The sequence below is a fragment of the Carassius auratus genome, unplaced genomic scaffold (genome assembly GCF_003368295.1).
Source record: "Carassius auratus strain Wakin unplaced genomic scaffold, ASM336829v1 scaf_tig00216571, whole genome shotgun sequence".
Taxonomy (NCBI): Eukaryota; Metazoa; Chordata; class Actinopteri; order Cypriniformes; family Cyprinidae; genus Carassius; species Carassius auratus.
This window is the reverse complement of record NW_020528639.1, coordinates 1-27858: the sequence shown is the minus strand read 5'-3', so window position 1 is coordinate 27858 and position 27858 is coordinate 1. Positions and strand designations below refer to the sequence as shown.

Below are 27858 nucleotides of genomic sequence, written 5' to 3'. Positions count from 1 at the left end.
GTTCAGCAGACATGCAGCATAATGTGTTTGTGTTGTGTTTTTATGATGGATTGTAATTATCCATGATTATGTTTTATGCTTGCACCCCTCCCCTTTCACTCTCCCTCTTTCCTTTTTTTAACCCACACATTTTGCATTATATTTTGTTTGTCTCTCTGTCCTCTCTCCACTTCACTTCAAAGCCCCTGAGCCAGCCGACCTTGTACTCTTAATTGACGGATCAGAGAGCGTTGGAGCTGCCAACTTCCCCCTCATCAGTGATTTGGCTGTCCGAGTGATTGAGGGGCTTGCCGTGGGCAGGGATGCAATCCGTGTAGCCCTTATGCTTTATGGTGCCGACCCTGACATTAAGTTCTATCTCAATAGCTTTGACAACAAAGAAAGTGTCCTCAGTGCCATCCGGGGGCTTGAGTACCCTGGCGGTTATGAGGCAAATCTGGGGGCCGCTTTGGAGGAGGTGGCAGACAGTCTATTGGGCCAAGATGCAGGAGGCAGGGCTGAGGAAGGGGTACCCCAGGTGCTGGTGGTCATCAGTGCCAGGGAGTCCACTGATGATGTCAGTGAGGGCGAGAGGGCCCTAAAGCAGGCCAGTGTGTACACCTTTGGCATTGCTGTGGGTGATTCTGCTACTGCCCAGCTGGAAGCAATTGCTACAGATAAAAGCTTTGTTCTGTCTGCTCCTGATGTCAGAACAGTGGCAAGCGAGGGTGACCAGATACTGCAATACATTAATGGGGTTGCCCAGCACTCCACTGTGGTTGAAAATGGGTTCACAGAAGGTATGTAATTATCATATGAGGGGATTCCATAGTGAACTGACGAGCGGGAAATAATAACAGTACAGGGACGTGGATTTTTTTTTAGTGTTTCTTTTCTTTCTTCATTTTTCCCACAAATATTTTCAGTATTTATTTGTCTGGTATTCTAGAGGCAACACTTATACAACATATTTTAAGCTTGTAGTCTTTGGGACCCACTGTTCTGCACATTGAGTGTCTCCCTTATTTAAGACACTTGATTCAGTTCATCATCTCATCAGGTTGGAGCAGATAAGAAACATACAAACCGTGCAGAGTGGTGGGTCCCTAGGACCTGGATTAAAACCAATTCTGTAAAAAACATTTGCTGTTTGCCAATGAACCATACAAAAAGTTTTGTAGTTCACTGCTCTCATCATTGATTGTTCTCTCTAAAAGACAATATTTAGACAAAATCAAGTGTAACACAGCTTTCAAGTGGAGAGAGATATCTAAATTTTTGTAAGTTTTTTGTATGTTTATTCAGGATATTATTACATTTTGGTCACAAAAAAAAGTCAATTTTGAAATGAATGATCACTTAATGCTAATTAATTTTCACTGCATTTATTATTTATTTATGCCATCTTTATGTCAAGTAAAATAATCTTGATAGTTCATACACTGTATTTGTAAAACAACCTTCAAGCTAAACCTTAATTATTAATTTTAAATAATGATGAGAGCTAATTTAGTTTACTTGATTTTGGTTAGAATTTGCTGAAGGACTAAGCAGAATTCTTCTTTCCCTCTCCCCTTTTAGCTTTGGCTGTTGGGAAGAGAGATATTGTTTTCCTCATTGACAGTAGCATGGGTTCCATCCTTATCAATGCAGTGCGAGAATTCATCAAAAGGTTTATTGACACCATGCCGATTGGTCCTGATCAGGTGCAGGTCGGAGTGGCCATGTTTTCCACAACCCCAAGAATGGAAATCAACCTCAACTCTTTCAGTACAAAGGAATCACTAACTTCTGCCCTTGCAAGAATAAAACCCAGACCTTCGAATGAAGTCAACATTGGTGCTGCCTTGGATTTTGTGAGGACCAACATGCTCACAGCTGAGAGTGGGAGCCGCATTAAAGATCAAGTGCCACAGCTTGTGTTGCTCCTAACCAGTAAAAAATCCAAAGACAGTGTCCAACAACCAGCTGATGCCCTTCGTAACATGGGTGTTCTGACTTTGGCTGCAGGCTCCAAGGCTGCCGATAAGGATGAGCTCGGGCAAATAGCTTTTGATGACAGTGTGGTTTTCATGCTGAAGGACTTTAGGGCAATGGTGCGCAACCCCAAAGTAATTATCTCCCCTCTCTCTACATTGTCTGGTATTGTTGTAATAGAGGATCCAACTGACAAAGGTAATTTTTAGAATTCTACAAACATACTCATTTTGTTTATATATATATATATATATATATATATATATATATATATATATATATATATATATATATATATATATATATAAACAGATTGAACTGTTCATAAGTATTAGTTATATAGATAAATATTTAAATTAATAAGGTAAATATAGGTGACCACAGGGTCCAACCTAACCTTTTTGACATTCAGTGGTTTAGAAAATAATCTTTATTCATATTAATTTCACACCTTTCTTGCACAAATATGTCACTTTGTTTCATAATTACAGTGTATATGTCTTTCTTTATTTGCCCTCAAAAATGGAAGTGTAATGTGACAACGTGACTTGTAGGTGGGTGCATTGTAACATTTGAGGGACACATTGTAACATGACCACATGACAGCTTAAAATGTTATCTGATCTAATGAAAAAATATTACAGTATACAAGACAAACTAAACTATTTTGTTAATAAAATAAAATGATTAACTTTTTCAAATAGAATAATGCAATTTTTAAGAATTAAAAATATTCTAATTTTGGAGTTTGACAATGAATACATTGCAACCATGCTTGGGACAGCCCTGATCAGAAGACACAGCTATGCATTATAGTTCAAAACAATGTGGGCAAATAGAAGAAGAAACACATTCAGTCATTCAGAAAAACACAGAGATGAACACAACCCTCCCCTCCCTCCACACACAGCTCAAATAGAACAGGAGACCCATTATCAAGCCAAAATTATTTATTGAAATAATCATTTCTTGAACATTAATCGACTGTCAGTCTTTATTTACCTGTTTCTTGTTGTTTCTCATTAAAATTCATAAAAGTAAACAGTGTAAATTACATCGCAATACTTTAATAGAATAGCATAGTTCTAATAATATTTAGAATATTATCTGAGCAATTAGAATTTGCTAGTATCTGAATCATTAAAAAGGGATTAAATCTGATATGTAAAAGATTGGAGATCATAATAATACCAGAGCTGTCTCATTTTAAATTAATACTTGAAAGTGAAATGACAAATTTACTTCAGCCAGAAATGTACCTTTGCTATGGTAAAATAAATATTCAGCGATATCTTTAAAACCTGTTTGAATTTTGGCACATTTTTTCTCTATATAGTGTTGATATGACAGAATATCGTGAATTTGGTTATCCTAGCATGTGTGAAAATATTTAAACTGTGTTACATCTAACCCTGCATTAGTTAGTGCCCTGCACTCCTCTAGATAAATAAAATACTTTACAAAACCATATATCTTTTCTTATGCAAATTTACCCATTGATACTGTCTTGTAGCACAAATTGAGGTTCTTGAACTTCATTTAAATGGTACTAAGATATCTAAAATTGTGGTTATATAAAATCTTCCAGGCACAGTTGTGGATGTTACTACAGTCCACACTCAAAGAGTTGTCCGAGACATTGTCTTCTTGGTGGATGGATCTAACTATATTGGAAATAACCTGCAACCTGTGCTGAATTTCATTACCGAAGTGGTGAAAAGGCTAGACGTTCGACCTGAGCGAGTGCGTATTGGACTAATGCAGTTTGCTGAAACGCAGAAAACAGAGTTTTATCTGAACACTTACAACACCAAACAGGATGTGCTCTCTGCCATCGCTCGGCTGAGTTTGATGGGAGGACGTGCATTAAACACTGGTGCAGCCTTACAGTATGCCCTAGAAAACCACTTTCAGCCCTCCGCTGGGTCTCGTAAGAGAGAGAGGATCCAGCAGGTACTGGTTTTAATAACAGGAGGACCATCTGAAGATGAGGTCAAGAGGATTGCAGACAAAGTAGCTTTAGGAGGTGTTTTGACATTCGCTGTTGGAGCTGGCCGAGTGGAGGAAAGTTTCCTGAAAACTGTCGCTTTTGTTGAAGATTTGGCATACTACAGAAGAAATTTTGCTGACTTGTCAAGTGTTGTTGGTGATATTATGACACCACTTGTCACTGTTGAAGGGGAAACTACAGAACCAGGTGAGCTAAAGCACCTTTATATTAAAAAAAGTATATAAAATATATCACCATATATATATATTGTATATAGTGTGACCAGAGAGGAAACTTCTATTTATATCAGTGGCTTAGAAAAATAAAATTATACTTGACCTAGTGGTCACCCTAAATGAGGAAGAAAGTCAACGATTAGTGAAATTTTAATTTTGTATATAAATTCCATAAAGTGGGGTGTGGCACAAATGGAACATCCGAACTGTTATCTGAGAAACCCACAAGTTTTGTTGAATAATATTTTATTCAGTTAATATATTAAGATGTATATAATTGTGCATTAAACATACTGCATAACTGAAATGATGCAGCACCTCAGTTATCAGACTTTTATTTCCAAATTGGTTAATGAAAGGTAACAAACATGCCAGTGAATAAATACTTTCTACCAGTGGGCACCAGTGACTAAAAAACAATTGTTTTGTGGTGATGAGTATCACTATAATGTACATGTCAAATTAGTCAACATAAAATATTTTTTGCACCACTTTTTTTTTGTAATAACCTGCATTTATTTTCATTTGTCTTCAGAAATGTACAGTCTAACTTTTATGTTGTACTGTATATATTTAAGCATTTTATTGTATTTATTTTATATTCTCTCTTTTTTAAAATCTTTCACAGATCTTGAACCACCAAGTCCCTCTGGAGGAGAAAGGGATGTTGCATTCTTAATTGATGGCTCTGATGATGTGAGAAGTGATTTTCCCTATATCCGTGACTTCATTTCCAAAGTTATTGAGCCTCTGGATATAGGCTTTAACAAAGTACGAGTTTCTGTGGTCCAGCACAGTGAGAGACCCAGTCCTAACTTCTACCTGAACACTTATCAATCCAAAGATGAGGTGCTGAGAGCTGTAAGTGGACTCAGTCTGGCAGGTGGAAGAAGTTTAAATACTGGAGTTGCCTTGACTTTCATGAAAAACACTATCTTGTCACCAGCAAATGGTGGTCGAGCCGGTGAAAATGTTCCTCAATTTCTGATAGTTTTGACTGGGGGGAGATCAAGAGACAGTGTCAAAGAACCTGCCGTTGCCCTAAAGACTGAGGGAGTTGTTCCTTTTGGTGTTGGAGTGAAAAATGCAGATCCTAAACAGATTGAGGCCATCTCTCACAATCCATCATTTGCTTTCAATGTAAAGGAATTCAGCCAGCTCCACACTGTTCATGAAAGGCTCAAGAACTATGTAAACCTTCCAAATCCAGAACTGAAGGATTTTCTAGAGAAAGGTAAGACAATTTTCCTTTTTGTGTTTCTGCGGTCTTCTGTATGCTTGCAAAAGCATTAGTGCATTAGTGGTTTATTTTTGGGTACCCTGCTATTCTGTGTTTCTTGTTTGTGTACTATTTTTGCTGATGCCGAAGATATTGTGTTCCTCTTAGATCATTCTGACACTATGAAAAGTGGATTTGGTGCAGTGTTTTATTTTGTTTAAAGGCTTGTTAAGAAACTTAATGTGGAGGAGAGCAAATACAGAATTTCTGTGGCTCAGTAAAGTGACAATCCATTGGTTGACTTCTATCTTAAAACTTACACAACAAAGGTGTAGGTTCTAAATGCAACAATAGTCCTGAAACACAAAGGTGGACAAGCAGCTAACACTGGTGCAGGCCTCCAGTTTGTGAGGCACCATGTCTTCAATTCTTTATCTGGGAGTGGATGACTTTATGGTGATAATAGGGGCTGCCATGGCCCTGAAAGATTAATTTCAGTTGCAATTAACACATTATATTGACTGATTTAATGGCCTTTCCTTTAATACCACCACAAAAAGTTTCTATACTAAAGCATATCCAAAAAAGAATTAGGAGAAATTCCAAAAACAAAAGTTATGGGTAAAAGTATCTGCTATATGCCTTAAATGTAATATAAATTGCCATATTTAGGTTGATATTCTAAAGCCCTATTCGGATGGGAATAGTTTTCTAAACTACATCTGAGTTTCGATTTTTATCACATGACCGATTGTCATGTCCCAATTTGGATGGGACATGACATCTCCATGTTGGTTCCAGAGGTGGGAGAGTCTGTTTGGTAAATCTGGGTGTCACAGAGATCATGCAATCATTCGAATTGATTACAATTAGTATAATCACAGTTTTACTACAAATACCATGGTAAAGCTTTATGGCTACTAGTACAGCAAAACCATGTTAATGTGTTCTTACTGTAGTTTATCTATTTTTTTATTTTAATTTTTTTAGTAAACCCATGTTCATTTTCAGAAAGGTATATATGTAATTAGAACATTGTGTAATTGAGTGCAGAAATGAAAGTGAGTAATCTTACCTGAGGCTGATATTACAATAGCCAGTATTAACAGTTTATGTGATCTGGCTCTTGATTTTTATTATTGTTATTTTTTTATTTCTTTGCCAAGAGGCAAATATATCAAACATGCTTGTGGTAAAAGCATCTACGGTAATTCACTTTGGCCAAAACACTCATGAAAAACGAGTTGTGAAAAACAAAATATCGCTCGCCAATCACAGACATTCGCATACGGACGGGATTCATTTTCTTAGACAATTTTTGTGTTTGCTGAAAAACAGTGGGTAATTTGCACTGGAATTATTACAGAGGTTGTGTGAGAAAAACACAAGTACATCTGTGAAACATTTCTGTAACGACCCCCTGCAAAACTAGTCCCTTCTGAATAGAGCTTAATTCTAGGGTAGAACTGAAAATTCCTTTTTCTTAAATCTTTCTTCTTAAATATTTTCTTATATCTTCCATCTCTTTAGTTGACATCTTTTGCACATAAAGATGTTCGTTTCATGTGTTTCTGAACTATATTTCACTTGCAAGACCTTTTCTTATTCAACGCTATTTACATCCTGACCCACAAAATAAATTTTGAGGGTTCGATGTCACTGATATTCTTTGATTTACCATGCATTTTGAAACACTCTTGAACACTTTTAAGCTTTTGCTATTCAATTTTTACACTGAATGAGTCAGATGTATTCCAATATCCTTTTCTTTTTCTTTTCTTGGTAACTTGCCTGACACAGGAATTAACAAACGGGATATAGTTTTTCTCCTTGATGGCTCAGATGACGCCAAAAATGGACTTCTTGCCATCCGTGAGTTCATTCGGAGAATGGCAGAGGACCTTGACATTGACCAGGACATTGTTCGAGTTGCTGTAATACAGTACAGCGAAGATGCTTTGACTCATTTCCTACTTAATACTTACAGTAGTAAGAAAGCTGTAATTTATGCCATTAATGGCTTAATTGCGAAAGGTGGAAGAAATCTAAATACTGGGGCAGCACTAAAGTATGTCAGGGACAATGTTTTCACTACTGCTTCTGGAAGTAGACATCAGCTAGGAGTACCTCAGCTGTTGATTGTTATGACTGCTAGAGGGTCCATTGACGATGTGGCAGGTCCAGCTGAAGATCTTAAAAATATTGGAGTTCTGTCCTTTGCCATTGGAATAAAGAATGCTGTAGAGGCAGAGCTCCAAAGCATAGCATTTTCACCTAGATTTCATTTTAATCTTCCAGCCTTTGCTGAACTTTTAAATATACAGCCTGATATCCTCTCTTTTATCAAATCCAAAATGGGAATAGAACCCCCTACTATCATTGGTAAGAATAACAACACTTGACATTTTCCTCAAATTCACTCCTTTTCTTTTGACTTTTGGCATTTGAGAGTTTGGACATGAAACTTCACGAAAAGATGCTTTCTTCACTAAACTGCTTGCTTTAACTATGAGGCCATTTATTGATTCATCTTTCTTAACGTATGTTAAAGAATGGCAATTAATGGCCTTGACCACTAAATATTTACCTGTTCTGTTCATCTTTTGCCTTGTCCATTAGAGAACTTCCATGGTTTTCCACTGGTTCTCTTAACCATGGAAGAGTCTTACTACTTGTGGAGATTCCCCTTCAGGTTAAAGCTCTTGTTTGAGCCAATGATTTCTCAATCATTGCTGGTATTTCAACCTGGTATTTCAACTCCTTGTTTTTCCCCTTTCTATTCTGGTTGCTTAATTGATCTTAACACTAGTGATATTCCATCATACATTTTTCATGTTTCTTTGCTTCCGATATTGTCAGCATATTCTTAAAAAACACAAACATAGCAAAATGTAAATGTATTGTAAATGTGTCTGTAAATTGTTCATACAGATTTGAATTTGATTGTTACTACTATGAAAAAACACTACATGAAATAATGTGCTTTATGTATTAATTGTGTTAACAATGTTTTGTCTCACACTTTTATAAGTGTCTGTTTTACTAAAGACAATTTAATTTTCATCCCAGTTGAATTGGATGCAGCTCAAAGAGACATTGTCTTTATTCTGGATGGGTCTGATGACACCAGGGATACATTTAAACAAATGTGTCAGTTTGTTCAAAGAGTGGTGGACAAACTCAATATTGGGCCAAGCAAAGACAGAGTGTCTGTAGTTCAATACAGCAGAGAGCCACAGGTGCATTTTTACCTCAACACACATGCCACAAATCAAGACATTCTCAATTCAATTGAGAGTCTGAAACACCAGGGAGGAAGTCCCCTCAACACAGGAAGAGCCCTTGATTATACCAAAAAGAACATATTAATTGCCTCTTCTGGGAGCAGAATTCTAGAGGGGGCTCCTCAGGTGCTTGTGCTTGTGACTGGAGGAAGGTCTCATGATGATGTTAGAGGTCCAGCTGCTGCTCTGAAAAAGGATCAAATTGTAACATTCAGTATTGGCAATCAAAATGCAGATGTTATTCAACTCCAGGCAATTTCCTATACTCCTGGTCATACCCTTACTGTTCCTCAGTTTGATGACCTTCAAACAATTGAACAAAAACTTGTATCATATGTAAAAAGAGTTCCTCGTCAGCCCAGGAGGCTTCCACAAACTCCAACAGGTAAGGAAAATTTTTCTTTTTTTTTGGAATGTGGTTGATTGAAAGGAGTTATGAGCTAGTGACATAACTGTATATATTTATGCTCATTGCAACAGATGCTGGAAAGAGAGATGTTGTGTTTTTAATCGATGGCACTGATGAAACAAAGGAAAGTTTCTCAGGAATGCAGAGCTTTATTCAGACCCTGGTTCAGAAACTGAATGTGGCACCAAATAAAGATCGTATCTCAGTGGTCCAGTACAGTGATGATGCAGCCTTTGATTTCCTTTTGAATACATATTCCTCATCAGGTGATGTTATAAATAATGTGAAACGTTTAATTCATAAAGGAGGAACGCAGCGCCACACTGGGGCAGCCCTACAATATGTTAAGGACAACCTGTTTACTGCGGCTGCCGGAAGTAGACTTTTGGAGGGTGTGCCACAGGTTCTAATTCTTTTGAACTCTGGAAGGTCCAACGATGACATACGTGGTCCAGTCAAAGCTTTGAAAGACACTGGTGTCATTTCATTTAGTATTGGTACCACAAATGCAGATACGCTTGAGTTACAAACAATATCCCATCAGCCGAACTACTTTTTCATTTCTGATTTTGAGAGCATTCTTGATGTTCAAGAGAATATTTTAGAATTAATGAACAAGCTATCTTTCCAAAGGCTACCAACAATGACACCTCAAGTCTCTGGTAAGAGAAAATTAATTAATTTCATTATGTATGTGTGCACACCAGCAACTGGCAGCAGTGTTCTATGTGTTATAGCACTTGATAGCATAAACAATGCTTTAGATTAGTCTCAACACATGATCTAGTGCTGTAGAATGTACTGTTAAAGTACTTTGTTATAGTTACATTATTCATTTCATTTCTTTTTACAGAATTTGTCAAAAGGGATGTTGCATTTCTTATTGATGGATCTGATGATTCTAAAATTGGTTTTGAGGGAATTCGCAATTTTATCCAGAGGATAGTTGAGAGCCTAAATGTGGCGGAAGATCTTGATAGGGTGGCAGTTGTTCAGTACAGTCGGGATCCCACAGCTAATTTTTATCTCAGCTCATACTCAACCAAAAAAGAGGTACTTAATTCCATACGATCTATGAGGCACAAAAGTGGAAGGCCACTGAATACTGGAGCTGCTCTACTGTTTATTAAAGAAAATATTTTTACACAATCCTCTGGGAGCAGACGTCACGAGGGTGTACCTCAGATTCTGTACTTATTTAGTGGTGGTAGATCTGGTGATGATGTCAGAACCATTTCACAAGGTTTAAGAGAAAACAACATAAAAGTCATTACAATTGGCACAAGTAATTCTGATACACTTGAGTTACAGACAATGTCTACAACACCAGCATATTCTTTCTCTGTCCCTGACTTCACCTCCATCAACAGCATTGTCCAAAGAGTTGCCTCTGTTTTGGCAAGTGGTGATGAAATTCCTGAGCAGTTTCCAACTCCTGGGGGTAAGAAATTTGATAAATTATGTCTTTGTTGAACATGCTGTTTTGTTACATGAAGAAGAGACTTGCAGAAGCAGATAAAAAAGCCACTGAATCGTCTGTGTTTCTATAGAATTGTTTAAATACTGTTGCCTTTCCTTTATGGAAATATTCCTTGTTTATTTATTGTAGGCCAGACTCTGGATGCAGGAAGAAATATTGTGTTTCTTATTGATGGATCAGATGATGCTAGTGATAGATTCACAGCTATACGAGATTTTGTGGCCAGTTTGGCAGAGAAATTTGATGTTGGTAAAGAAAAAGATCAAATTGCTGTTGTGCAGTTCAGTAATACTGCAGCAATAAGCTTTAATCTCAGTAGATACACATCCACTTCTGAGGTGGCAGATGCTGTGCGCAACCTCAAACCAAAAGGGGGAAGGCCACAATATATTGGCCAGGCTTTGCAGTTTGTTAGAGACAGTATTTTTACCCCTAGTGTTCGAAGTCAGCAAAAAGGCAGTGTTAGCCAAAATCTTGTGCTTGTGGCTGGTGGCAGATCAAGAGATTCTCCTCGTGGACCAGCTAATGCATTAAAGAGTATGGGAGTAGCCATTTTTGCCATTGGGTCAAGGCTGACTGATCCTATTGAAATGGAAGCCATTTCTTCGAAGAAAGATTATGCCTTTGCTGTTTCTGATTTTCATGATTTAAAAAATGTACACCAAATCCTCATAACAAAACTTATGGGTGGAAGACAAAAAGGAGACAGAGAAGTTGATGGTAAGAATAAAAAAATAATACATTGTAAAGCTTTAGAAACATTTATAGATGTTCGATGAAGTTACATGTTGAGACTTTCAGTATATGCTGATCATTTCAATTTATATATTTTATTTATAATGGAAAGCTGAATTAAATATAAAGTTAAAAAGTATTTAATTGCAGGAAATAAAATTTGTATACATTTGTATACTGTATACATTTATTTATATATAAAAAAATTGTATTTGTCTCCTGCCATTGTATATTACTAATGAAACTAAGCATACTTACATAACAATACTTTAAAGGTGCATCTCTAATCCTGTAATTATTGCAATTCTAGGCACAGGATTTAAAAGGGATATTGCTTTTCTTTTGGATGGTTCGGACAGTACAAGAAGAGGATTTCCAGAAATACGTGATTTTCTGTACAATATTATCACAAATCTCAATGTGGGAATTAATAATGATAGAATCGCAATAATTCAATACAGCAATGTAGCTGTAGCAAATTTTTATTTGAATTCATTCTTAAGAAAGGAAGATGTATTGAATGCAGTAAAAGTGCTTAGCCATAAAGGTGGAAGGCCCTTAAACACAGGCTCAGCCCTTCTATATGTAAAGGAAAATATCTTTATAAGTGCCTCTGGAAGCAGGCACAAAGAAGGCATCCCTCAAATATTAATTCTCCTGACTAGTGGAAAATCAAAGGACAGCATTTCTGAAGCAGCCACTGCTTTAAAAAAAAGTGGGGCAATAATATATGGAATAGGAGGAAAGTACTCAGACTCTTATGAATTACATACACTTTCTTCTGAAAATAAAGTGATTTCATTGGTTGACTTCAGTGAATTACCAAAAATCCAGACACAGCTATTAGAAGCAATGAAAGCCTTTCCAAGTTACAACAAAAGTGAAACCATAGGTAAGTGTAATAATACTTCTGCTCAGTAGTCAGTAGTGAATAAAATACCTCTTTAATATTCAGAAATGTATTATGACAATTAGGTAAAAAAGGTGCTATTATGTAGGGCTGCCCCCTAATAGTCGACTGACCATTACTCAACGAGAAGAAACTTAGTTGATCAAAATGTTATTAGTCGCAGGAAAAAAAAACTACAGAAAGTGGCGAAGTCAAGTAGTCCGTTCATTCAAAACGTTTGTTTACATTGATGCAAACATTTATTTAATTCGTCAACCTCAAATCTTGCTTATCATCTGAAACATGTAAGTAGTAGCACCATTACATGGTGTCTCTTTAACGTTAACCTAGAAAAATGTGTGCTATTGAAGTCTCTGTGCAGAGTGAGGAAGCTGAATAGTAGCACGCTCACTGCATGACAGTTCTGTCATGACAACTCTCTGAGAGATTAGCATGGTAATGTACATGATAATGTTAATGTCAGAATAGATCTGCTACGCTGCTGCTGCAGAACAAGTACTGCTTGCTACTGCCAATGCATTCACAATATGCTGCTGTAAGCATGTAAGAAATATTGCTGCAGCAAATAAAACATACATGAAATAACCCCCCCCCCCCCCCACCACAAAGAAAAAGACATAGAAGAGACAATACAAGCCCAAACAAGAATAATTCACCCCCACAACAAGCAGATCTATCGCCATGTACTTCTGCTGTTTCAAAGAGCCAGGTGAACTGAATGTATTACTATCTATGTGTGCCTGAACTACCACGCCAACCAGCTTATCGTTAGTGGCCCATGACTATGCGAGCTTTGGCTACCATGCAAACCAGATTAACACTAGTGGCCCATGACTACGTGAGCTTTGGCTACCATGCAAACCGGATTAACACTAGTGGCCTATGACTATGTGAGTCTTGGCTACCATGCTGATCAATTTAACAATATTGGTCTATGGCTATGTGAGCCTGGGCTACCACACCGACTGGCCTAATAACTCGCACTACATGTAATGTTTAATTAACAAATTTGTATACATTGCAATCTGATAGATAAGACCCCAGCACCCACCTGAGCAAATATCATAATTTAGTAATTAGATAACTGCGGTTACCAGGGCCGTTGCTGGCCAAATGGGTACCCAAAGCAGGTTTGTATTGTTGTGCCCACCTTCCTCAAATATGATGATGGAAAAAAAAACACCTACTATAGGGGTGAAAATAAAACTTAAATCAAATAAAAAAGTAAAATGAATACATTTTATTATTTACAAATTACAATAGTAGCTCCTTAACATTTACCTATGACTATAACATAATTATGACCAGTGTTGGGCAAGCTACTTGGAAAATGTAGTGAGCTAAGCTACCAGTTAATCTACAGTAAATGAAGCTTCACTACACTGAAGCTACCCCCCTGGGAAATGTAGCAAGCTAAGCTACATCAACAGTAGCTTGCTACATCTAAGCTACTTTTAAAATTACATTTTTATGTTGAACACGTTTTAAGTCAAGTGCTATCTCAGTGCTCAAAACTGTCAGTCAAACAGATAGGCAGGTGTAATTGTTTAGTTTAATAGTTTTTTGTGTTCCTTATCAATTTGGCAACAAAAACAATCAAAATATATGTGATTACATTTACATTTATTCATTTAGCAGACGCTTTTATCCAAAGCGACTTACAGATGAAAACAGTGGAAGCAATCAAAAACAACAAAAAGATTAACAATGTGCGCACAAGTAAGTGTATGCACCTGTTGCATGGGCATGCTTAATATACTGTAGGCCTTTGCAGAACAAAATGCAAGACCTCCAAACAGTACAAAAAAAATGGCCAGGCTGGACCCTGATAATTTTTACAAGCAGCATCTGAAAACACATTTTCTTTCTGTTATCTCAGTCAGTGTCATGTACTTGTCGAGGTACGGCCACAGCAACTCACTCCTTGGGATTAACTGTTCTCCGACCTCATCCTATGCCATCATTTCATCAAATAATTTTTAGCGTGACTGGCCAAGGAGTGTTACCATCCGGAGCAGAAGGTGGCGGTAATGCATCATAAAGATGGTGGTTGCTATCCACCGTAAACACGAACAAGATGAAGTAGCGCCGTCGCGTCACTACTGATCCAGGATCAGCGATCTTAGCAGTTGTATTTCCCGATTTGAGTTTGAGCTTCAGAAATGCTTGCGAAAATGTAGCTTGTGTGGAAGCTACCGCACTACTTGGTAAAAAAAAGAGCTTCGCTACTGAAAAGCTATTTGATTCAGAAAGCAGCGAAGCTACGACCAAGCTACTGAGAAATGTAGTTAAACTAATAGCTTCGCTGCTTGTAGCGACGCTACTGCCCAACACTGATTATGACTCTAATAATATTATAGTCTCAAGCATTCAGAAATCATGCAAAAGGAAATTAAGCAGTTTTACTATGATAAATCCATGGTTTATTTTTGTAAGGGTTGTGATATGCACATTTTTTGTCATCTATAGCAAAAAGGTGGCCAAAAATGAAAGATTAAGTGAATATATGAATTAAATGTTTGGCCAGTAGCCTAAACAAGGATTTGATTGTCCTGTAAATGTAACAGCAGCAATTACATGGCATTTGGCTCCCATTGCAGGCATTTGTAATAAAGTGCATAAATTGTTTATTTTACATTTGCCTACGTCATATACAGTATTTTAACAGTATTATTATTAACCAATCATTATTGCATCATTGTTTTTTTATATAATGCATTTTAAGTGATTTTAAATTTCTAACATCAGTAGCATTTGGGGAGAATGACTTACAGTCATAAAAACAACTGTAATTGTTAACCTAGGTGTCAGCTATAATGCACAATTGAATTTAATGTTTGATATTTTAAAATAAACTGTAAATTCATATGTAAATTATGCTACTTTTTAACATGGGCTCAAATGCAAATTTGAAGCTCAATAGCATTTGAGGAGAAAGACTTGCAGTCATAAAACATTAATGTGTTCATTTATAAATTTTTTATATTTATTCAATAAATTAAAAATCATTTAAAAAATAATTTATAAATCAATCACATGGTTTTAACAATAACAACACAAATCATCGTTCTTGTAGCAATGGTAACTGCAAATTAACAATGGTTTTGTTACTTCAAATAATAATTTACAAAGAAGTATTAATATACTGTAATTTTTTTTGTTGTTGCTATAAAAACAGACATAAGACATCAATAGCCTTTAAAAGGACTTAAAATGCATTACATATGAAAAACAATGAGGCAATAATGATTCGTTAATAATTATACTGTTAAAATACATAATGTAGGCAAATACAAAATAAACAATTTATGTACATGTTATTACAAATGCCTGCAAAAGGAGCCAAATGCCATGTAATTGCTGCTGCTACACTTACAGGACAATCAAATCCTTGTTTAGACTACTGGCCAAACATTTAATTCAAATATTCACTTAATCTTTCATTTTTGGCCACCTTTTTGCTACAGATGACACAGCCTTTATGATTTCTTCAACAAAAAATTTGCATATCACAACCCTTACAAAAATAAACCACGGTTTTATCATAGTAAAACTGCTTAATTTCCTTTTGCATGAATTTCTGAATGCTTGAGACTATAAAATAAATTAGAGTCATAATTAAGTTATAGCCATAAGTAAATGTTGAGAGCAACAATTGTAATTGTAAATAATACAATTTATTCATTTAATTTTTTATTTGATTAAAGCTCTATTTTCACCCCTATAGTAGTTTTTTTTCCCCATCAACATAATTGAAGAAGGGGGCACAGCAATACAAACCTCCTTAGGGTACCCATTTGGCCAGCAGCGGACCTGAGCACAAATTTATTTTAGTGTAATGATGAGAAAAGTTAGCCGATGCATGCCATTTTTCTTGCAGATAAAAGTTGTCAAAGTTACAATGCACAAAAACCCCTGGGTGGACTGACCTGAATGAAATGAAATAAAAGCAGAATATAAATGTTCTTTCTCCATTTTCTGAATTACACAAAAACAGCGAGACCACAATTCTCCCGAAGTACAGTACCAATAATGCATTTCACTAGGAACTAGTTGCTAATATGATTAATATTCAATCTTGCATACAGTGGGAAATTAGGATAAGAAGCCAAGGACTTGAACTCTAGGTACTGTTAAATTTTAAAGTGTTTCTTCATTCACTTGTTAGTTTGCTTTAGGCAAAATTTTTGTAATTTTGATTATTATTTAATTTAACTGTACTGCCTTTTGACCAAGATAACCTTTAAATTTAGACCTTATTTCACGGCTTCGTATTCATTAAATTTAGGTAGTTTTACTCTGACCAAAACTAGGTATTATTTTAGCAGATGGGACTAACATTTGGCCATCGGATTGGTTGTAAAATAACTTAAAGGGCGGGAGAGTCTTTTCCCATTTGCTGTTGCCAGCTAGAGCATGCATACACCTACAGAAAATATCAGATGCCAAGTGCTCATGTGATTCTGTGTTCGATTTCATTATCCTTAGCTGAGCGAAAGAGGGATGTGGTGTTCCTGCTGGATGGTTCAGATGGCACTAGGAGCTCTTTCCCTGCTATGCGCGACTTTGTTGAAAGGATGGTGGGCAGACTGAATGTGTCTGAGAACAGAGACCGCGTGTCCGTGGTCCAGTACAGCAGAGATCCAGAGGCCCATTTCTATCTTAACACATACTCAAGAAAGGAGGACATTCTTGACACAGTCAGGGGTCTGAGGCACAAAGGAGGGAGACCCCTCAACACAGGGGCAGCTTTGCAGTACGTGAGGGACAATATATTCACTGCCTCCTCTGGAAGCAGACGTGTAGAAGGTGTGCCCCAGTTACTGATTCTGCTGAGTGGTGGAAGGTCATTTGATAATGTTGATACACCGGCCTCATCCCTGAAGGAGCTGGGAGTGCTTATCTTTGGGATAGGGTCAAGGAGCTCAGACAGCAGCGAACTCCAGAGGATCTCCCATGAGCCTAGTTATGCACTCTCAGTAAGTGATTTTGCTGACCTTCCAAGTGTCCAACAGCAGCTGTTCAGCAACATTGACACAGTATTTGTAGAGGTCACGTCTACCACTACCACGACGATAGGTAAGAAATAAATAAACATGCTTCTTCTACTTCCTCACAGCTTTTAATGTTGTAGTGAGTTGTGCTTTACCTGTAGTTCTAGTTAGTTAGAGAAGGAAAATGATTTCTTCCTGAGTCGTAAATCTTTGCGGGAGGTGAGATGATATCGAAAAAACACAGAAAGCACGATTAATGGCAAAGCATCTACTATGTAATGCAATACGCTGTTTTCCCCTATTCCGTTATTTTTTTCCTTACAATGTCCCCCATCTTACCCGTGACTGTTATTTCTTAGCTGAGGGCCGTAGGCAGAGGAGAGATGTTGTCTTCCTGCTGGATGGATCGGATGGCACTAGGAATGGGTTCCCAGCAATGAAAGAGTTTGTGCAAAGAATGGTGGAGAGATTGGACATAGATGAGAACAGAGACCGCGTTTCTGTGGTCCAGTACAGTGGAGACACAGAGGTCCATTTCTATCTTAACACGTACACGACAAAGGAAGACATTCTTGACAGTGTCAGAGGTCTGAGGCACAAAGGAGGCAGACCCCTCTACACGGGGGCCGGTCTCCAGTACGTCAGAGACAATGTCTTTACTGCCACCTCTGGCAGCAGGAGACTGGATGGTGTGCCGCAGATACTGGTTTTGCTTAGTGGGGGAAGGTCATCTGACAGTGTTGACGCAGCAGCCTCCTCTCTGAAAGAGCTTGGAGTTTTGACCTTTGGAATAGGATCGAGGGGCTCTGATAGCAGAGAATTGCAGAGAATTTCATCCGACCCCAATTATGCCCTGACCGTGTCCGACTTCAGTGAGCTTCCGAAAGTCCAAGAGCAGCTGCTAGCCTCTGTCAAGGCTGTTGCAATTCCCATCACTCCAACATCACCAGCTGTCACCGGTATGTGCATGGCAGAACGTCATAGTACACTGTGTCTCGCCTTCCTACTTAATGCCCTCCCTTTTTTCTTTCCCCTTTGTTTTCTTTATATAAAAATTTGTGAGCAGTGGAATGTTAGCCAGAGCTTGGACTGTTATTGAGGGGGTGAACTGATATGACATTCTGAAGTTTAATGAACGTTATTGATATTTCTTGCCGTTAATGATGCTGTTTCCCCCCTCCTAGCTGTTTACACCACACCCAGAAGGGACGTAGTCTTTCTTCTGGACGGTTCAGATGGCACTAGGAATTCTTTCCCAGCTATGCGTGACTTCGTGCAAAGAGTAGTGGAGAAATTCAACATAGAGGCCAACAGAGACCGAGTTTCTGTGGTGCAGTACAGTAGAGACGCTGAGGTCCATTTCTATCTGAACAGCTACACGACAAAGGAAGACGTTCTTGACCGTGTCAGAGGCCTGAGACACAAAGGAGGCAGACCCCTCAACATGGGGGCAGCTCTCCAGTACGTCAGAGACAGTGTCTTTACTGCCACCTCTGGCAGCAGGCGGCTGGAGGGTGTGCCGCAGATACTGGTTTTGTTTAGCGGGGGAAGGTCATCTGACAGTGTCGATGCAGCAGCCTCCTCTCTGAAAGAGCTTGGCGTTTTCGACCTTTGGAATAGGATCGAGGGGCTCTGATAGCAGAGAATTGCAGAGAATTTCATCCGACCCCAATTACGCTCTGACCGTGTCCGACTTCAGTGAGCTTCCAAAAGTCCAAGAGCAGCTGCTGGCCTCTGTCCAGGATGTTGCAATGCCTGTCACTCCGACTTCTCCGACTCTGACCGGTATGTGCATGGCAGAACTTCACAAGTGCTTTCGGACAGGCTGTGCCTTGTTGATTACTCGCAGCTTAGATAGTCAAAGGAGTAGTGAACTAACGTGATGTTCTAAAGATGTTTTGAAATGTCCGGGTGTTAATGATGCTGTTTTCTTTTCCTAGCTGATGACGCCATACCCAGAAAGGACGTAGTGTTCCTGCTGGACGCATCAGATGGCACTAGAAATACTTTCCCGGCGATGCGTGACTTCGTGCAAAGATTAGTGGAGCAATTCAGCACAGATGCAAACAGAGACCGTGTTGCCGTGGTGCAGTACAGTAGAGACGCAGAGGTCAATTTCTATCTGAATACCTACACAACAAAGGGGGAGATCTTGAACTCTGTCAGAGGTCTGAGGCATAGAGGAGGGAGACCCCTCAACACTGGGGCAGCTCTCCAGTACGTGAGGGACAATGTCTTCACCGCCTCTGCGGGGAGTAGAAAGCAAGCGGGTGTCCCTCAGATTCTCATCCTCCTCAGTGGAGGACGGTCAAGCGATAACATAGATATACCTGCCTCCGCCTTGAAACAGGGCGGGATCTTGATTTTTGGTGTCGGCACCAGAAATTCCAGCAGAGAGGTGCAGAGAATTGCCAATGATCCTACCTATGCACAGTCCATCAATGAATTCTCTGACCTTCCCAGTGTCCAACAGCAGTTTATCAGCTCCCTCAACAATGTGCTTGGTCAAGTCAAGCCGGTGACAGCTACTGTGCCGGGTAAGACAGATTCCCGCATGCCTCTAGAAAACAGTACTCTGAGCTCCTCTTTGCAAAGCGTGCAGTTGACCCTGAACAGTTTAAGTTAGCACTGCATGTGAGCAGAGCCGTGGGAAATTAGGCTAAAAAGCCAAGGGCTTGAACTCTAGTCACTGATACATTTTAAAGTGTTTGTTCATTCACTCGTTAGCTTGCTTTAGGCCAAGTTTTTGTCTTTTGACCAATATAACCTTTAAATTTAGACCTTATTTCACTGCTTCGCATTCATTAAATTTAGGCAGATTTGCTCTGACCAAAACGAGGTATTATTTTAGCAGATGGGACTAACATTTGGCCATCGGATTGGTTGTAAAATAGCTTAAAGGGCGGGAGAGTCTCTTCCCATTTGCTGTTGCCAGCTAGAGCATGCATACACCTACAGAAAATATCAGATGCCAAGTGCTCACGTGACTCTGTGTTCCATTTCATTATCCTTAGCTGAGCGAAAGAGGGATGTGGTGTTCCTGCTGGATGGTTCGGATGGCACTAGGAGCTCTTTCCCTGCGATGCGCGACTTTGTTGAAAGGATGGTGGGGAGACTGAATGTGTCTGAGAACAGAGACCGCGTGTCCGTGGTCCAGTACAGCAGAGATCCAGAGGCCCATTTCTATCTTAACACATACTCAAGAAAGGAGGACATTCTTGACACAGTCAGGGGTCTGAGGCACAAAGGAGGGAGACCCCTCAACACAGGGGCAGCTTTGCAGTACGTGAGGGACAATATATTCACTGCCTCCTCTGGAAGCAGACGTGTAGAAGGTGTGCCCCAGTTACTGATTCTGCTGAGTGGTGGAAGGTCATTTGATAATGTTGATACACCGGCCTCATCCCTGAAGGAGCTGGGAGTGCTTATCTTTGGGATAGGGTCAAGGAGCTCAGACAGCAGCGAACTCCAGAGGATCTCCCATGAGCCTAGTTATGCACTCTCAGTAAGTGATTTTGCTGACCTTCCAAGTGTCCAACAGCAGCTGTTCAGCAACATTGACACAGTATTTGTAGAGGTCACGTCTACCACTACCACGACGATAGGTAAGAAATAAATAAACATGCTTCTACTTCCTCACAGCTTTTAATGTTGTAGTGAGTTGTGCTTTACCTGTAGTTCTAGTTAGTTAGAGAAGGAAAATGATTTCTTCCTGAGTCGTAAATCTTTGCGGGAGGTGAGATGATATCAAAAAACACAGAAAGCAAGATTAATGGCAAAGCATCTACTATGTAATGCAATACGCTGTTTTCCCCTATTCCGTTATTTTTTTCCTTACAATGTCCCCCATCTTACCCGTGACTGTTATTTCTTAGCTGAGGGCCGTAGGCAGAGGAGAGATGTTGTCTTCCTGCTGGATGGATCGGATGGCACTAGGAATGGGTTCCCAGCAATGAAAGAGTTTGTGCAAAGAATGGTGGAGAGATTGGACATAGATGAGAACAGAGACCGCGTTTCTGTGGTCCAGTACAGTGGAGACACAGAGGTCCATTTCTATCTTAACACGTACACGACAAAGGAAGACATTCTTGACAGTGTCAGAGGTCTGAGGCACAAAGGAGGCAGACCCCTCTACACGGGGGCCGGTCTCCAGTACGTCAGAGACAATGTCTTTACTGCCACCTCTGGCAGCAGGAGACTGGATGGTGTGCCGCAGATACTGGTTTTGCTTAGTGGGGGAAGGTCATCTGACAGTGTTGACGCAGCAGCCTCCTCTCTGAAAGAGCTTGGAGTTTTGACCTTTGGAATAGGATCGAGGGGCTCTGATAGCAGAGAATTGCAGAGAATTTCATCCGACCCCAATTATGCCCTGACCGTGTCCGACTTCAGTGAGCTTCCGAAAGTCCAAGAGCAGCTGCTAGCCTCTGTCAAGGCTGTTGCAATTCCCATCACTCCAACATCACCAGCTGTCACCGGTATGTGCATGGCAGAACGTCATAGTACACTGTGTCTCGCCTTCCTACTTAATGCCCTCCCTTTTTTCTTTCCCCTTTGTTTTCTTTATATAAAAATTTGTGAGCAGTGGGAATGTTAGCCAGAGCTTGGACTGTTATTGAGGGGGTGAACTGATATGACATTCTGAAGTTTAATGAACGTTATTGATATTTCTTGCCGTTAATGATGCTGTTTCCCCCCTCCTAGCTGTTTACACCACACCCAGAAGGGACGTAGTCTTTCTTCTGGACGGTTCAGATGGCACTAGGAATTCTTTCCCAGCTATGCGTGACTTCGTGCAAAGAGTAGTGGAGAAATTCAACATAGAGGCCAACAGAGACCGAGTTTCTGTGGTGCAGTACAGTAGAGACGCTGAGGTCCATTTCTATCTGAACAGCTACACGACAAAGGAAGACGTTCTTGACCGTGTCAGAGGCCTGAGACACAAAGGAGGCAGACCCCTCAACATGGGGGCAGCTCTCCAGTACGTCAGAGACAGTGTCTTTACTGCCACCTCTGGCAGCAGGCGGCTGGAGGGTGTGCCGCAGATACTGGTTTTGTTTAGCGGGGGAAGGTCATCTGACAGTGTCGATGCAGCAGCCTCCTCTCTGAAAGAGCTTGGCGTTTCGACCTTTGGAATAGGATCGAGGGGCTCTGATAGCAGAGAATTGCAGAGAATTTCATCCGACCCCAATTACGCTCTGACCGTGTCCGACTTCAGTGAGCTTCCAAAAGTCCAAGAGCAGCTGCTGGCCTCTGTCCAGGATGTTGCAATGCCTGTCACTCCGACTTCTCCGACTCTGACCGGTATGTGCATGGCAGAACTTCACAAGTGCTTTCGGACAGGCTGTGCCTTGTTGATTACTCGCAGCTTAGATAGTCAAAGGAGTAGTGAACTAACGTGATGTTCTAAAGATGTTTTGAAATGTCCGGGTGTTAATGATGCTGTTTTCTTTTCCTAGCTGATGACGCCATACCCAGAAAGGACGTAGTGTTCCTGCTGGACGCATCAGATGGCACTAGAAATACTTTCCCGGCGATGCGTGACTTCGTGCAAAGATTAGTGGAGCAATTCAGCACAGATGCAAACAGAGACCGTGTTGCCGTGGTGCAGTACAGTAGAGACGCAGAGGTCAATTTCTATCTGAATACCTACACAACAAAGGGGGAGATCTTGAACTCTGTCAGAGGTCTGAGGCATAGAGGAGGGAGACCCCTCAACACTGGGGCAGCTCTCCAGTACGTGAGGGACAATGTCTTCACCGCCTCTGCGGGGAGTAGAAAGCAAGCGGGTGTCCCTCAGATTCTCATCCTCCTCAGTGGAGGACGGTCAAGCGATAACATAGATATACCTGCCTCCGCCTTGAAACAGGGCGGGATCTTGATTTTTGGTGTCGGCACCAGAAATTCCAGCAGAGAGGTGCAGAGAATTGCCAATGATCCTACCTATGCACAGTCCATCAATGAATTCTCTGACCTTCCCAGTGTCCAACAGCAGTTTATCAGCTCCCTCAACAATGTGCTTGGTCAAGTCAAGCCGGTGACAGCTACTGTGCCGGGTAAGACAGATTCCCGCATGCCTCTAGAAAACAGTACTCTGAGCTCCTCTTTGCAAAGCGTGCAGTTGACCCTGAACAGTTTAAGTTAGCACTGCATGTGAGCAGAGCCGTGGGAAATTAGGCTAAAAAGCCAAGGGCTTGAACTCTAGTCACTGATACATTTTAAAGTGTTTGTTCATTCACTCGTTAGCTTGCTTTAGGCCAAGTTTTTGTCTTTTGACCAATATAACCTTTAAATTTAGACCTTATTTCACTGCTTCGCATTCATTAAATTTAGGCAGATTTGCTCTGACCAAAACGAGGTATTATTTTAGCAGATGGGACTAACATTTGGCCATCGGATTGGTTGTAAAATAGCTTAAAGGGCGGGAGAGTCTCTTCCCATTTGCTGTTGCCAGCTAGAGCATGCATACACCTACAGAAAATATCAGATGCCAAGTGCTCACGTGACTCTGTGTTCCATTTCATTATCCTTAGCTGAGCGAAAGAGGGATGTGGTGTTCCTGCTGGATGGTTCGGATGGCACTAGGAGCTCTTTCCCTGCGATGCGCGACTTTGTTGAAAGGATGGTGGGGAGACTGAATGTGTCTGAGAACAGAGACCGCGTGTCCGTGGTCCAGTACAGCAGAGATCCAGAGGCCCATTTCTATCTTAACACATACTCAAGAAAGGAGGACATTCTTGACACAGTCAGGGGTCTGAGGCACAAAGGAGGGAGACCCCTCAACACAGGGGCAGCTTTGCAGTACGTGAGGGACAATATATTCACTGCCTCCTCTGGAAGCAGACGTGTAGAAGGTGTGCCCCAGTTACTGATTCTGCTGAGTGGTGGAAGGTCATTTGATAATGTTGATACACCGGCCTCATCCCTGAAGGAGCTGGGAGTGCTTATCTTTGGGATAGGGTCAAGGAGCTCAGACAGCAGCGAACTCCAGAGGATCTCCCATGAGCCTAGTTATGCACTCTCAGTAAGTGATTTTGCTGACCTTCCAAGTGTCCAACAGCAGCTGTTCAGCAACATTGACACAGTATTTGTAGAGGTCACGTCTACCACTACCACGACGATAGGTAAGAAATAAATAAACATGCTTCTACTTCCTCACAGCTTTTAATGTTGTAGTGAGTTGTGCTTTACCTGTAGTTCTAGTTAGTTAGAGAAGGAAAATGATTTCTTCCTGAGTCGTAAATCTTTGCGGGAGGTGAGATGATATCAAAAAACACAGAAAGCAAGATTAATGGCAAAGCATCTACTATGTAATGCAATACGCTGTTTTCCCCTATTCCGTTATTTTTTTCCTTACAATGTCCCCCATCTTACCCGTGACTGTTATTTCTTAGCTGAGGGCCGTAGGCAGAGGAGAGATGTTGTCTTCCTGCTGGATGGATCGGATGGCACTAGGAATGGGTTCCCAGCAATGAAAGAGTTTGTGCAAAGAATGGTGGAGAGATTGGACATAGATGAGAACAGAGACCGCGTTTCTGTGGTCCAGTACAGTGGAGACACAGAGGTCCATTTCTATCTTAACACGTACACGACAAAGGAAGACATTCTTGACAGTGTCAGAGGTCTGAGGCACAAAGGAGGCAGACCCCTCTACACGGGGGCCGGTCTCCAGTACGTCAGAGACAATGTCTTTACTGCCACCTCTGGCAGCAGGAGACTGGATGGTGTGCCGCAGATACTGGTTTTGCTTAGTGGGGGAAGGTCATCTGACAGTGTTGACGCAGCAGCCTCCTCTCTGAAAGAGCTTGGAGTTTTGACCTTTGGAATAGGATCGAGGGGCTCTGATAGCAGAGAATTGCAGAGAATTTCATCCGACCCCAATTATGCCCTGACCGTGTCCGACTTCAGTGAGCTTCCGAAAGTCCAAGAGCAGCTGCTAGCCTCTGTCAAGGCTGTTGCAATTCCCATCACTCCAACATCACCAGCTGTCACCGGTATGTGCATGGCAGAACGTCATAGTACACTGTGTCTCGCCTTCCTACTTAATGCCCTCCCTTTTTTCTTTCCCCTTTGTTTTCTTTATATAAAAATTTGTGAGCAGTGGGAATGTTAGCCAGAGCTTGGACTGTTATTGAGGGGGTGAACTGATATGACATTCTGAAGTTTAATGAACGTTATTGATATTTCTTGCCGTTAATGATGCTGTTTCCCCCCTCCTAGCTGTTTACACCACACCCAGAAGGGACGTAGTCTTTCTTCTGGACGGTTCAGATGGCACTAGGAATTCTTTCCCAGCTATGCGTGACTTCGTGCAAAGAGTAGTGGAGAAATTCAACATAGAGGCCAACAGAGACCGAGTTTCTGTGGTGCAGTACAGTAGAGACGCTGAGGTCCATTTCTATCTGAACAGCTACACGACAAAGGAAGACGTTCTTGACCGTGTCAGAGGCCTGAGACACAAAGGAGGCAGACCCCTCAACATGGGGGCAGCTCTCCAGTACGTCAGAGACAGTGTCTTTACTGCCACCTCTGGCAGCAGGCGGCTGGAGGGTGTGCCGCAGATACTGGTTTTGTTTAGCGGGGGAAGGTCATCTGACAGTGTCGATGCAGCAGCCTCCTCTCTGAAAGAGCTTGGCGTTTCGACCTTTGGAATAGGATCGAGGGGCTCTGATAGCAGAGAATTGCAGAGAATTTCATCCGACCCCAATTACGCTCTGACCGTGTCCGACTTCAGTGAGCTTCCAAAAGTCCAAGAGCAGCTGCTGGCCTCTGTCCAGGATGTTGCAATGCCTGTCACTCCGACTTCTCCGACTCTGACCGGTATGTGCATGGCAGAACTTCACAAGTGCTTTCGGACAGGCTGTGCCTTGTTGATTACTCGCAGCTTAGATAGTCAAAGGAGTAGTGAACTAACGTGATGTTCTAAAGATGTTTTGAAATGTCCGGGTGTTAATGATGCTGTTTTCTTTTCCTAGCTGATGACGCCATACCCAGAAAGGACGTAGTGTTCCTGCTGGACGCATCAGATGGCACTAGAAATACTTTCCCGGCGATGCGTGACTTCGTGCAAAGATTAGTGGAGCAATTCAGCACAGATGCAAACAGAGACCGTGTTGCCGTGGTGCAGTACAGTAGAGACGCAGAGGTCAATTTCTATCTGAATACCTACACAACAAAGGGGGAGATCTTGACTCTGTCAGAGGTCTGAGGCATAGAGGAGGGAGACCCCTCAACACTGGGGCAGCTCTCCAGTACGTGAGGGACAATGTCTTCACCGCCTCTGCGGGGAGTAGAAAGCAAGCGGGTGTCCCTCAGATTCTCATCCTCCTCAGTGGAGGACGGTCAAGTGATAACATAGATATACCTGCCTCCGCCTTGAAACAGGGCGGGATCTTGATTTTTGGTGTCGGCACCAGAAATTCCAGCAGAGAGGTGCAGAGAATTGCCAATGATCCTACCTATGCACAGTCCATCAATGAATTCTCTGACCTTCCCAGTGTCCAACAGCAGTTTATCAGCTCCCTCAACAATGTGCTTGGTCAAGTCAAGCCGGTGACAGCTACTGTGCCGGGTAAGACAGATTCCCGCATGCCTCTAGAAAACAGTACTCTGAGCTCCTCTTTGCAAAGCGTGCAGTTGACCCTGAACAGTTTAAGTTAGCACTGCATGTGAAGCAGAGCCGTGGGAAATTAGGCTAAAAAGCCAAGGGCTTGAACTCTAGTCACTGATACATTTTAAAGTGTTTGTTCATTCACTCGTTAGCTTGCTTTAGGCCAAGTTTTTGTCTTTTGACCAATATAACCTTTAAATTTAGACCTTATTTCACTGCTTCGCATTCATTAAATTTAGGCAGATTTGCTCTGACCAAAACGAGGTATTATTTTAGCAGATGGGACTAACATTTGGCCATCGGATTGGTTGTAAAATAGCTTAAAGGGCGGGAGAGTCTCTTCCCATTTGCTGTTGCCAGCTAGAGCATGCATACACCTACAGAAAAATATCAGATGCCAAGTGCTCACGTGACTCTGTGTTCCATTTCATTATTCCTTAGCTGAGCGAAAGAGGGATGTGGTGTTCCTGCTGGATGGTTCGGATGGCACTAGGAGCTCTTTCCCTGCGATGCGCGACTTTGTTGAAAGGATGGTGGGGAGACTGAATGTGTCTGAGAACAGAGACCGCGTGTCCGTGGTCCAGTACAGCAGAGATCCAGAGGCCCATTTCTATCTTAACACATACTCAAGAAAGGAGGACATTCTTGACACAGTCAGGGGTCTGAGGCACAAAGGAGGGAGACCCCTCAACACAGGGGCAGCTTTGCAGTACGTGAGGGACAATATATTCACTGCCTCCTCTGGAAGCAGACGTGTAGAAGGTGTGCCCCAGTTACTGATTCTGCTGAGTGGTGGAAGGTCATTTGATAATGTTGATACACCGGCCTCATCCCTGAAGGAGCTGGGAGTGCTTATCTTTGGGATAGGGTCAAGGAGCTCAGACAGCAGCGAACTCCAGAGGATCTCCCATGAGCCTAGTTATGCACTCTCAGTAAGTGATTTTGCTGACCTTCCAAGTGTCCAACAGCAGCTGTTCAGCAACATTGACACAGTATTTGTAGAGGTCACGTCTACCACTACCACGACGATAGGTAAGA

The 27858-nt window shown here is 41.1% G+C and overlaps 1 protein-coding gene across 1 annotated transcript in view; it reads left to right on the top strand.

Annotated features, from left to right (window-relative positions):
* The window catches only part of LOC113098501 (uncharacterized), a gene marked incomplete at its 3' end in the record, with an annotated part of 32392 nt that extends 4540 nt beyond the window's left edge, over nucleotides 1-27852 (top strand). The window contains 25 exon segments of the mRNA XM_026263624.1: nucleotides 1561-2154; nucleotides 3545-4153; nucleotides 4811-5363; nucleotides 7483-7535; nucleotides 8471-9070; nucleotides 9166-9756; nucleotides 9948-10535; nucleotides 10704-11294; nucleotides 11620-12229; nucleotides 16217-16237; nucleotides 16595-17298; nucleotides 17573-18172; nucleotides 18398-18819; nucleotides 18821-18998; nucleotides 19154-19750; nucleotides 20228-20818; nucleotides 21089-21688; nucleotides 21915-22514; nucleotides 22670-23266; nucleotides 23744-24334; nucleotides 24605-25204; nucleotides 25431-26030; nucleotides 26186-26412; nucleotides 26595-26781; nucleotides 27262-27852. Of these exon segments, the coding sequence (XP_026119409.1) occupies nucleotides 1561-2154; nucleotides 3545-4153; nucleotides 4811-5363; nucleotides 7483-7535; nucleotides 8471-9070; nucleotides 9166-9756; nucleotides 9948-10535; nucleotides 10704-11294; nucleotides 11620-12229; nucleotides 16217-16237; nucleotides 16595-17298; nucleotides 17573-18172; nucleotides 18398-18819; nucleotides 18821-18998; nucleotides 19154-19750; nucleotides 20228-20818; nucleotides 21089-21688; nucleotides 21915-22514; nucleotides 22670-23266; nucleotides 23744-24334; nucleotides 24605-25204; nucleotides 25431-26030; nucleotides 26186-26412; nucleotides 26595-26781; nucleotides 27262-27852 (12495 nt within the window).
* Nucleotides 27853-27858: the final 6 nt, after the last annotated feature.